At 37.0% G+C, this 13313-nt stretch overlaps 1 protein-coding gene across 1 annotated transcript; it reads right to left on the bottom strand.

Moving 5' to 3' along the window:
- Positions 1-256: 256 nt before the first annotated feature.
- Positions 257-13131, bottom strand: LOC137658360 (gonadotropin-releasing hormone receptor-like). Its single transcript, XM_068393033.1, has 7 exons — positions 12341-13131; positions 10817-10913; positions 8104-8331; positions 6126-6318; positions 3432-3567; positions 2242-2427; positions 257-1153 (listed from the first exon to the last, which is right to left on the bottom strand). The coding sequence occupies exons 1-7, from the start codon at positions 12835-12837 to the stop codon at positions 1003-1005; spliced, it is 1488 nt and encodes a 495-aa protein (XP_068249134.1). The 5' UTR covers positions 12838-13131; the 3' UTR covers positions 257-1002.
- Positions 13132-13313: the final 182 nt, after the last annotated feature.

The raw sequence follows: 13313 nt of genomic DNA, 5'->3' as shown, positions 1-13313 counted from the left end.
GTGTTCTCATCATTCATCTTCCCTAAATTCATCTTCTATCTGGAAAACTTATAGGTGGGGAGTTTCCATCATTCCTCTTTTCTAAATTCATCCTCTCTCTGGAAAACTTATCGGTGGCGAGTCCCCATCATTCCTCTTTTTTAGATTTATCTTCTACCCGGAAAACTTATTGGTGGAAGTACCCATCATTTCTCATTTTTAAATTCATCTTCTATCTGGAAAACTTATAGGTGGCGAGTCCCCATCATTCCTTTTTTCGAAATTCATCTTCTCTCTGGAAAACTTATTGGTGGAGTGTTCTCATCATTCATCCTCTCTAAATCCAGCTTCTATCTGAAACTCATATTGCCGGTGAGTTCCCATTATTTCTCCTTTTTAAAGTCCAGCTTCTTTTTGGAAATTATGTTGTGGCCAAGTTCCCTTCATTCCTCTTTTTCGTTTTAAAGTCTTCTTCTGTCTGGATAACTTATGGGTGCGAGTTCCCATCGTTATGCCTGGAATGACACATCTTTAGGCCAGAAGATTACCTATGCTTATGTTTGGAATGACCTCTATCCCTAAGGGTCCTTCTGTAGTGCCAACAATTTCTGAAGGGTCCTTCTGTAGTGCCAACAATTTCTGAAGGGTCCTTCTGTATAGTTAACAATTCCCTTAGGGTCCTTCTGTATTGTCAACAATCCCCAAAGAGTCCTTCTGTAGTGCCAACAATTCCCTAAGGGTCCTTCTGTAGTGTCAAAAGTTCCCGAAGGGTCCTTCTATATTGTCAACAATACCGAAGAGTCCTTCTGTAGTGCCAACGATCCCCGAAGAGTCCTTATGTAGTGTCAACAATTCCCTAAGGGTCCTTCTGTAGTGTCAACAATTCCCTAAGGGTCCTTCTGTAGTGTCAGCAATTCCCTAAGGGTCCTTCTGTAGTGTCAAAATTTTTTGCAAAGTTCCTAGACTTCTTCGTTCTACTTTGGCACCAGGGTAAATGCGTGTAAAAGGAATGGAACGTCTCCTTTATATATCTGGGTAGTGGTTATCCGCGTGCAGGGGATAGCGAGGCCCCCGGAGGATGTGCCTTTCGGGAGGGTACATGTTGTGGCAGGGGAGATCACTGGAAGAGCTCCTGACGTGGTTGCAGAGACATCCGCGCATGTGCTGACGAAAACTGTGGGGAAGGGGAGAGAGACAAAGGGTTTTGTTAAGTGTTTAAAATCGAAGATAAATGACTATGTTCAACTTATGTATCAGAAATAAAACTAGTTGTTATGGATTATGATGTATATGTATAATATCTTGTATTTTTTTAGATACATGACACGCTTCTCTCTCTCTCTCTCTCTCTCTCTCTCTCTCTCTCTCTCTCTCTCTCTCTCTCTCTCTCTCTCTCTCTCTCTCTCTCCTTTACCTTATTTTTCATCTTTCTACACTCGTCTTCTCCTGACCTCGTTCACAAAAGATCAAAGTAACTTACATAGTTTCAAATGCCCTCTGGATATAGTTTATTAATTGGAAACATTGTTCCGTTGTTATTTTTCTTGTAGTTGATAAAAAATACGCACAGATATAGGGGAGGGGCTGGGGAGGTGGGTAGAGGTAGGAGACGCGTGTATAGGAAGAGGGGGGGTGGGGGTTTGGATAAGGCCGATTGAATTTCCTATACGGAGCTGTTGTAAACCAGGTCAAAGGGATTGATAGAATTTTATATAAGATTTATAGATCTAGGCAGCATAAACAAATGCGAAAATGTTCCTGGTATGCATGTGTGTCTGTCTGTTCGTAACAGCATCAAGAAAATGTTAGCAACTTTTCATGAAGATAATTATCTTTCTATTCTGTTTCTATATTGCTGGAGGTGGTTGCAATTTCATGTGTTCTTTAAAACCCAATGATCTATTAGATCTCGACAGACTGTTTCTTTGTATTTACACTTTATGGCCATTTTTACACCAGACATCATTGTGATAATGCTCTCAAGATTCATATATTCTTCATTATTTCCAACCTTCAGTTAATTATCTATTTACCTTATCCCTTTCTAATGTCACTATGTTTTTCCTATGAGCTCTTGGTATTCTAACGTCAGTTTATTGAAAAGAAGCCGCATTTGTAGTGTAGTAAATAGGTTTTTATCAATGGAGACCTAGCATAAATCAATGAAATAGAATGACCTTTCCAAGATACACAACAAAGAAGAAGAAGAAGAAGAAGAAGAAGAACAACAACAACAACAACAACAACAAGAATTTGACTTACGGGGGTTTGTAAACAATCCTCTTCATTCTCCAGTTCTGTTTCATGCTCTGGCTCTTGGACCCCCTGCGGACGTTAAAGTAGCCATAGACGAGAGGGTTCACCGTCGAGTTGGCCACGGCAAAGATGAACAGCGCAGCCTGGACGCGAGGGTCAACTCTCTGGGCGCTCTTCCTATCTATGAAGTACCTAGATGGAAGAAAAGGAATGAAATATATGAAAATGCTATTACTATGAGATATGCAGAAGAATAAAGGTGTCTAAAATTATTGGGTGAAGACTAATAGCCAGATTAATCCCTTGTTATATACTACTTAGACCTCAACCGAAGTCCCATGAAGACACATTTAGGTATCTTACATAGATTTTCAAGTGACCTAGATATTCACTTTTGATTCAAACGTTTAAAATCACGCCAGATACTACCAAGATTCCTTGATAGTACTCATCATAGACTCCTGCATATCAGTCTAATAAAACCTCTGTAATGTGTCATTAATTAAGACTAATGTAGTCTCAATCCTGAATAAAGTGACCTTAGAAATTTCCCTTAGCCTCAGAAACGCTCTACATAAATTCTTGTTCCAGCCCACTTCATAAGCCACTGAAAAAATTTGTTTTTATATCAGACTCATAAGTTGAAAAACCTCCATCTGTAGACTCTGAGAAACAATACTATTTCTGGAAGATCTACCAGACTCTTTAAGACATAAAAAAGACTCGCCATAGACACTTTGAAACTCAATATGTAGTCACCACAGAAACTTTGAGACTGCACATACTCACCATTGACTCTTTGAGAGTCCCCGCTGACTCTTGGCAACTGACCACAATCTCTTTGAGACTCAATGCATAATTTAGACATTCGCCAAAGACTTACTGCAGCTTGCGACCAAACTTATGAACCTGAACACTCACCACTGACTCTCTGATATTCAACAAAGGCTCCTGAAGATTCACCGCAGACTTTTTGAGACTTAAACACAGAATAGTGAAAACTCACCACAGACTCATTGAGACTCACCACAGACTCTTTGAGACTCAACACAGGCTCCTGAGCACTCACCACAGACTTCGAGACTCAACACAGGCTTCTGAGGACGTACTATAAGCTCTCTTTGAGACTTAAAAACAGACTACTGAAAACAAATCATAGACTCATTGAGACTCGACAAATGCTTCTGGGAACTCACCATAGACTCATGATATTGTAGGGTGTCCAGCACAGGAAGAAGACCATCACGATGATTAAGGTCATGTGAAGAGTTCTCGTCTTGGCCCTCCCCAAGGACGGGGCTCTGCGCTCGTCCTCTGGGTCGCGGGATATCACTGCAATAGAAAAGTCAAGATGTCAAAAGATGTCATATTTCGATAAATCATGTAACCTCCGATTTTGGAGAGGTCACATGAGGTCAGATTTTGGAGAGGTCATGTAAGGTCAGATTTTCGAGAAGTCATCTGAGGTCAGATTTTGGAGAAGTTGTGTAAGGTCAGATTTTGGAGAGGCCACATGACATCAGATTTTGGAGAGGTCATCTGAGGTCATATTTTGGAGAAGTTGTGTAAGGTCAGATTTTGGAGAGGTCATGCAAGGTCAGATTTTTGGGGAGGTCATGTGAGGTCAGATTTTTGGAGAGGTATGCTAGGTCAGATTTTGGAGAGGTCACTCAGAGTCAGTTTTTGGATAAGTCATTCGAGGTCAGATTTTGGAGAGGTCACACAAGGTCAGATGTAGGAGAGGTCATGGGAGGTCAGAATTTTAGAATTAGATTGAAATCTCACACAATGATATGTTAATGGGAATGACTTTACTGTGGTTAGTGGATGATTGTACGAGAAGGTCATTGTGATAATCATATTTCAAGACATTCTCTCTCTCTCTCTCTCTCTCTCTCTCTCTCTCTCTTTCTCTCTCTCTCTCTCTCTCTCTCTCTCTCTCTCTCTAAATTCAATTATTTTTCGATATTCATTTATTGTTTGAAAAACATCTCTTATCCATTTCAATGTACATGTGATCCTTTGAATGAAATTGAAAATAGAATAAATATCAAACGATTTAAAAAATAAAAAAAAATGGTAAAAACTAATCACTAAAAATAATTTGGAAAAATATAAAAATACAATAGGTTTTTCTGTTACAGTTTTGCAATTATTCACAGGAGAATTCTAGTGTGTTGGTCAAGAGTTTAATAAACAAGGAAAGGTCAAACGTCGTTTGTTGTCGGCTTCCCTGTGATCTCTACCCGCCACGGAACAGGAAGACCTCAGTGAATAATGTTTCGTTTAACTCTGTCGTTTAGGAAGACTCGGGTCTGGGTTTAAACTTTTAAGGTAATTGCCTTAGTTTAAGGTAATTTGCATGGTTTCAAGGTAATTTGCAATGTATTCGGGTATTTCTAGCTTCAAATTTAAGGAAAATGGAAAATTTTTAAGGTAATGTAAGCTAAAAAAAAATAGCAGTATCTAAGGTAATGGCCACATGCTCAACTTTAAACCCTGACTAGTGGGGGGGGGGGGGGGGGGGGGTTAATGTGAGACCTGAGGTTCAGGGGAAGGTGGACGTCGTGTGTTTTCAAATTATTTTCATCCCTGATATTTTTATCAATTGTGGAAGGTTAGGTTAAGTTAGTAGGTTACGTTATATAACCCACCGCTATTCGTGCATCATGATTATATGTGTATGTATAGATACACACACACACACATATATATATATGTATATATATATATATTATATATGCTATATGTGTGTGTGTTTGTAAGACCAGGTACCAAGCGCTTTCGTGTATTATGTACGCTTCTTACACACACACGCGCATATATATATATATATATACTGTATATACACACACACACATATATATATATATATATATACTGTATACACACACACACACACATATATATATATACCGTATATACACACATAGACGCTTCCTATACTGATAAATATAAAAAAAAAAACCTTTCCTCTCGCGTGTATTTTTCCTTACAAAAGTATTCCATGTTTTCCTTGTTTTCCAAGCTGGGAAAAATTCTGCATTCACGTTTACGATGATTAAAAAAAAAAAAAAAAAAGAAGAAGAAAGAAGAACCGTGTAGGTGTTTTGCAAAAGATTCTTCAGATGAAAGACAAACATTTCCTATCGCTGAAATGAAAGTTTTTTCATTTTTATTTTCATTTCGTGATTTCGAAGTTTTCGTCTCCAATGTTTAAAAGTTCTGTCAGCTTGAGCGCTTGTTTGTCTATCTGTCTGTCTCTGGCGCAAATATTTTGCATAGCACAACCCGAACTCTGTCTGCTTCTCAAAGCACGAGAATATTTGCACGTTTGCCTCTCAAACATTCACTAGAATTTTGTGTACATTCCAGGCAAGATTCATCTCTCTCTCTCTCTCTCTCTCTCTCTCTCTCTCTCTTGTCTAAAGAATTCACAGTAATTCTGTGTACTGTACATTCTAGACAAGATTCATCTCCTCTCTCTCTCTCTCTCTCTCTCTCTCTCTCTTGTCTAAAGCTTTCACTATAACTCTGTGTACTGTACATTCTAGACAAGATTCATCTCTCTCTCTCTCTCTCTCTCTCTCTTTTCTAAAGCTTTCACTATAACTCTGTGTACTGTACATTCTAGACAAGATTCACATCTCTCTCTCTCTCTCTCTCTCTCTCTCTCTCTTTTGTCTAAAGCTTTCACTATAACTGTGTACTGTACATTCCAGACAAGATTCCTCTCTCTCTCTCTCTCTCTCTCTCTCTCTCTCTGTAGAGGACAATGGCCGTTTGTCAAAAGCATTCACTATAACTCTGTGTACTGTTCATTCCAGGCAATTTTTTTCATCTCTTCTCTCTCTCTCTCTCTCTCTCTCTCTCTCTCTCTCTACTCTCACCATCTTTCCTGTAGAGGACGATGACGATGGAGCCATAGCAAATGACGATAGTGGTGAGAGGGAGGGCGTACATAGCCACAAAACCAGCAACGATGTAGACAAGCTCGTAGGTGGGGGAGGGGAAGCTGTTGAAAGTGACACACTGCTCAAACCAGGGGAATTCTGGATGTGTCTCCACGTGGAAGATGAACATCTGTAAAAGGCAGAGGAGAGATAGCGTTATTACTATTATTATTTCTATTAAGTGCAAAACCATGAGGTTACCATTTAGCGTAACTGCAAAATATCCTGCTTCATTAATATAACTATTTCCATTTTTGTAAGGATTGAGGAAAGTCAAATGATGAATAATGGGAATAATTATCTCTGAAATAGGATAAAAAGTTTTTTATTTTTTTCAAAGTTCAAGTTTGAACATTAAACTTTATTCATGAATTATTTTAGTGTGACCCCATAATTATTTTTCACCTTATCAATATACGTTCTCCCTACTAATTGAATAATATAATAATAATAATAATAATAATAATAATAATAATAATGATTATAATAATAATGATGATAATAATAATAATAATAATGATTATAATAATAATGATGATAATAATAATAATATACAAGTAACAGCGACGCGCTTCGATAGGTGTCGTCCTCCCATCTTCAGGCTGGAATGGTCCAATCAATACTTGGATCATTCAAGCCTGAAGAAGGGAGGACCGCACTTCGAAAACGTATCGCTGTTACTTGTATATAATTGAATTCATGAACTCGAAGGTAATAATAATAATAATAATAATAATAATAATAATAATAAACACTTATTCATAGTTAGTTGTCTTTTGCAAAGGCGAAGGATGAGAGATTTGGAACCTGCCACCTGGCATCCCAGGAGAATGAAAGAGAAAGAGAACGATAGGGATAGAGAGATAACGAGAGAGAAAGAAAAGGTGATAGAAAAGAGGTACTGCATAAAGGGGAAGGAAGCTTATGCCGTTGTCTATAAGGGAAAGTGATAAATAGATAGATGAAATATTTTATGATTTAGGAGAGAGAAAATGGATAAACATGGGATGAAAGATAATCAACAGTGCAAAAAAAAAAAAAAAAAAAACTGAGGACATTTATATGAAAATAGAAATATCATAATGTCAAAAGGGAATTGAAAGTGAAAGTCCCTTCCTCCCTTAATAACCCCTCCCTATTCCCTCTCCCTAAAAATTTGGATATAAAGTGACACCGTAAAATTCACTTAAAATGTGGGAAAGGTATATCCATAAATCCATCATAATCTCTCTCTCTCTCTCTCTCTCTCTCTCTCTCTCTCACACACACACACACACACACACACCAGAGGTATTACAGGGCCTTAATTGTACCCTAGTCCCTGACACACAGGGGATCACAGCGTGAAATGCCACGGCCAAGTTCAAAATATCTTTACACCCGGTGCTGGAATCTTGCGTGGTATGTCATTCGCTTGTTTTTTTTTATTTATTTTTTAAGGGATGAGATTGTGAGCCCCATGAATACTCTAGTCGGATTATCTATCATAAACGAAAGGATTCTATATTCAATTTAAAAAATGAAAAAAAAAAACTAGTTTCTTCTGCTTATCCTTAGGGATGAGATTACTGGCCACATTGTAGATGAGGATGCTGATGTGTGTAAATCATATTTGATGTATACATACACACAAATATTTGTATGTATACTTATACATATGCATTTTATGCATATGTGTAAACATAAGTATACTGTATATATAGGCTATACATGCACACACAAAGCCACACACACACACACACACATATATATATATATATATATAAATATATATATATAAAACCGCAATAAAAAAAACACAAACAGAACACGACACAATAACGCAAGTCACAATAGAAACCAAACTCCTCTCTCTCTCTCTCTCTCTCTCTCTCTCTCTCTCTCTCTCTCTCTGTGTGTGTGTGCCAATTCTCACCTGCGGGGTAGAGAAGGCCACCGATGCTGCCCAAGCCATCCAGAGCATGACCCTGACCCTCCTCTTGGCCTCTGTGACTGTCAGGGGCCTGAGGACGGCGTGGTACCTGTCGATGCTGATGACGACCAGGAGGAAGCCGCTCAGGAACACCCCGAAGGTGCGGAAGAACGCCATGATTCTGCAGGCCAGGTCTCCGGCCTCCCAGGACACAGTCCACGCCCAGCCGATCTAGGGGAAAAGGAGAGAGTAAAGAGAATTTAGAGGTTTTTATTATTATTTGTTGGGATTATACGTCGAAATAGGTAGTATTTCTTATTGATAAGGAATTAGATGAAAAACAGACGGGAAAAGAATTGGTATTAATGTTTAAGTATTCTCTCTCTCTCTCTCTCTCTCTCTCTCTCTTACACACACACAGAAGTATACTCGCAGAAGCACACACAAGCACATCAAGCATATATATATATATATATATATAAATATATATAAATATGTATATATATATATACATATATATATATATATATATATGTATGTATTTATATATATACTGTAAATGAATTATATATATATATATATATATATACATTTATATATACATGTACATGTGTGTATGTATGCTTGTATGTGAGAGAGAGAGAGAGAGAGAGAGAGAGAGAGAGAGAGAGAGTCACGTGCTCCCGACGCCACACGAGTTTTGAAGTTTTTGTTTCCATTAAGTTTTTGCTATGTCACGTGAATTCATGAAAACTGAGAAGATAATGTCGACTCTTCTCTGTCCATTTTCTCCATATCTAATTCCTTCGTAATAAGGATTATTCTTACCTGTTTCCTCGAACATTTCTGGCGAAAGAAAGTATAATACGGGTAAAAATATAATAGCCAAGGACAAGAATATATCTTCCCAGAGACTTACAATATTTTTCATGATCGTCTCTCTCTCTCTCTCTCTCTCTCTCTCTCTCTCTCTTGAAATTATAAATATCTTATTAACGATCCATTACCTTTCTAATTCTATTCAAAATATGATAAAATAGGTGGAGAGTCTCTCTCTCTCTCTCTCTCTCTCTCTCTCTCTCTCACACCTGAAATTATGATTATCTTATTAACCATTCACTACCTTTCTAATTCTAATTCAAAATATGTGAAGAGGTTCTCTCTCTCTCTCTCTCTCTCTCTCTCTCTCTCTCTCACCTGAAATTATGATTATCATATTAACCATTCATTACCTTTCTAATTCTAATTCAAAATATGTGAAGAGTTTTTCTCTCTCTCTCTCTCTCTCTCCCTCTCTCTCTCTCTCTCTCTCTCTCTCTCTCTCTCACCTGAAATTATAATTATCTTATTAACCATTCATTACCTTTCTAATTCTAATTTAAAATATGATAAAATATGTGGAAAGAGTCTCTCTCTCTCTCTCTCTCTCTCTCTCTCTCTCTTTACCTGAAATGACATATTATTAAACATTCATATCATTCTAATTCTAATTCAAAATAAAATAAAATATGTGGAGAGAGTCTCTCTCTCTCTCTCTCTCTCTCTCTCTCTCTCTCTATTACCTGAAATGATATATTATTAAACATTCATTACCTTTTTAATTCAAAATAGGGTAAGATAATTAGAGAGAGAGAGAGAGAGAGAGAGAGAGAGAGAGAGAGAGAGAGAGAGAGAGAGTCACGTGTTCCCGACGCCACACGAGTTTTCAAGTTTTTGTTTCTATATAGTTTTTTTCCACGTCGCGGAAATGGAAATATGATGCCCCCCTCCCCTCCAGGCCTTTTAACAACAACCACAGATATAATATCTTCTGAGATATTGTTTCTATAGAATTAACTGTAGGCGGAGACCTCAAGACTTATAAGAAGTTAATCTTCTCTGTCTTGACGTCTCAACATACAATAAGTTAATACGAGATATAGAATTTCCTTCTATCTTCAATTTTCCGTTTTTCATAACGTCGTTTTTGAGAATCGATTTTGTCCTTTTCCATTAATATTCTTCCTTTTTCGGATTTAAAAGCTCTGGTATTCTCTCATAACTTCTGTTTTTTTGTCTTATAATCTTCTCTCTTCCAAGTGGCGTCATGAAGAACTCATGACCTTATGAGCTTTATATAGACTCATGCGTTTTATATTGGTCTTTTAAACCCTCCACATAGACACATATGGGATATCATCATCATCATTTATCATCTCCTCTTTCGCCTAGTGACGCAAAGGGCATCGGTTAGATTTCGCCAGTCGTCTCTATCTTAAGCTTTTAATTCAATACTTCTCCACTCATCATCTCCCACTTCACGCTTCATAGCTCTCAGCCATGTAGGCCTGGGTTTTCCAACTTTTCTAGTGGCTTGTGTAGCCCAGTGAACTAATCTCTTATATATACATATATATATATATATATATATATATAAATATATATATAAATATATATATATACATATATATATATATGTATATATATGTATATATATATATATATATATATTATGCCCTCTATAGATCAAATAAAGCCATTTGACATCTGTATCTAACGTTATAAACTATATACAGGCATTTTGGCTTTATATAGTCCACACCAAAGCTTTCTATAGTCCTTAACAAAGCTTTATATAGTCAAAGCTTCATCTAGACATTTCAACCAAAATGTTATCCCAGAACCTAACATTATTCCACTTACAAACAAACAAAGGTACAGGAGAAAAGAGTCTTACCTCCAAGGGCATGAGCAGAAAGGTCACTAGAAGGTCAGCAATGGTCAGGTGCATGATCATGAGCGAGACTCGGGATGCTGAGGTCCTTCTGCGATGTCTGAAGAGATGAGATAGGATCAAGGTCAATCATTTTATTTATCTAGCTATATATCTATCTATCTATCTGTTGATTTATATTGAACTTAAGGGGTTAATATTTTTGAGCTTAAGAATAAAGGATGAATGTGACAAGGAATGTTTTTCGTGTGCTTTCTTTGGTGCCACCCGTAAGAAAAATTATATATGTATGTACTGTATATATATTATATATATATACACATACATACATATATATATATATATATATATAAAGGTCTCAGACATGTCAATTCATGCCTGGGGGTTGGCCAGTCATGGTGAGAGTTTTTCGTTTCATTGCTCACAGCAACCCAACCTAGTATGGGTGTCCCTGACTAGTGCAGGTTTGCTGATCTTCGCGTTGACTACATTAAGGTATCCCACTCATATATATATATATATATATACAGCCTATATATATATATATATATATATACAGCCTATATATATGTGTGTGTGTGTGTGTTGTGTATGTGTGTAGTGCTATATGCAAGTATATATGTGTTTTTACGTATGTTTGAATATGTGCGAGATTGTATACTGTACATATAATGAAAATTTCTATGTAGATTTTAACAATGATTAAACCTGAGGAAGCACACCCAACCACTCCCTCACTGTGCGGCGAGTGCCTGTGCTAAGCCCCGCCCACCACTTCTGCCATTTCACCTATACTATCAGTTTGGTTACTCGCCGCGAAGTAAGGGTATGACAGGGTTCACTACGTGTGCCAGGGAATCCTGTGTCCATCTGTACATTATTTTACTCCATGAAATTATTATGGGGTTTGTGGCTTAATCAACCTTTATCTAATATTAGTTTTAGATTTGTTTTATATTTGTTAATGATAGTGGGAATTTGCGGAGCTCTGTTCGTGAGGTGGTAGTGTTAGTGAAATATGTTTGCGAAAGTAATGATCATGATAATTATAATTGTAATTAAGTAACTGGCGCACAATAGTCTAAGAAAATGTCTGTTATATATATTATATATATATATGTATATATATATATATATATATATTTATATATATATATATATATATATATATAAATTATATATGTATATATATATATTTATATATATACATACATCCTCGTATATATACAAATATTATATATATACATATATGTGTGTGTGTGTGAGCGTGTGTTAGTGTGTACAGCTGTATTTCCTGGTAATTCTGTTAATAACAGATGCGTTGTCTTTCAAAGAACATTAAATTTTATTAATAAAGTGTTATTCTCAATAATCCTTAAAATCATAAAAAGGTGTATTTACTCTAAGCTACGGCTCTGAATCCTATTATATAAGAATCTATTACTTCTTGAAATTAAACAGTTGGTGAGAAAGATCAGTTGAACATAATGATAATACAATGATGATAATTATCATCTTGAAACTTACGATGCAATGGACCTGAGTACAGAGATGTTGCCCAAGGCGGATAGCACCATCAAACACGAATAGATGGTGATGGTGATAATGTGAGATTCGTTGAAGACCATCTCCTTCGGCATGACCCTCGTCAGCAGGGACTCGTTGAGGAAGGCCTCCGACCCGTTGAGGTATCCCTCTGAGGAGGAGGATATAGAATAGGAGGTCGTCAGATCGGTCAGCTCCTCCTCAGGGATTGCGTCGACGTGTTCTAGGTCATAGCCGCTGACTGGAACGAAATTTGACGGGGAGGAGCCATGCTGGAGATGTCTCTGGAAATCGTAATACTCCGCCGGCTGCTGGAGGTCCTGGAATTGGCCATCGGGTCCTTGGAAGCCTCCGTAGTAATCTTCGCTGTCTTTGAACCCATGGAATCCTTCGAAGTCCTTTGGTTTCCTTCGTAAGTTTGACGGGAAAGATGAAAGGGTTGACAGAATGGAGGGTAAGGATTCCAGCTGCTGTTTCATCGTGATGATTTTGATGACGTTTGATCGTCAGAAATTGATCGCTGTTGATTGATATGATCGTTATCACTGATTGATATTGAGTACCTCAGAACACCGTAATATATTCATTTATCTAAATGACGATAATTTTTTGTTTAACTTTATCCTGTCAAGATTTGTCAACAAGAATAAAATGTCTTTCCATTATGGCATTTTCAAATAGAAAATTCTTTCATATTCAGCTTGGTAATTTCTCTCTTATTTTCAGCTTGGATCAAAGCTTAATTACTAGTTTCTTTTTTCACCTATTTTCACTTTAAGTCTTTTCCTGCTCAATTCGATTCTAAGTATTTCTCTCGTCTTCTTTATTCTTACCTTGACTTTTTATTCAAGGAGTCTTTCTCTTTGAAAAGTCATCCCCCTCGAAGTCTTTCTCTTTAAAAAGTCTTTCCCCCCCCAGTCTTTCTCTTTAAAAAGTCTTTCCCTCGAAGTTTTTC

Source organism: Palaemon carinicauda, chromosome 19 (genome assembly GCF_036898095.1).
Source record: "Palaemon carinicauda isolate YSFRI2023 chromosome 19, ASM3689809v2, whole genome shotgun sequence".
NCBI classification, from domain to species: domain Eukaryota; kingdom Metazoa; phylum Arthropoda; class Malacostraca; order Decapoda; family Palaemonidae; genus Palaemon; species Palaemon carinicauda.
Note: the sequence above shows the minus strand (reverse complement) of the source record. Positions and strands in the feature narration are given on the sequence as shown.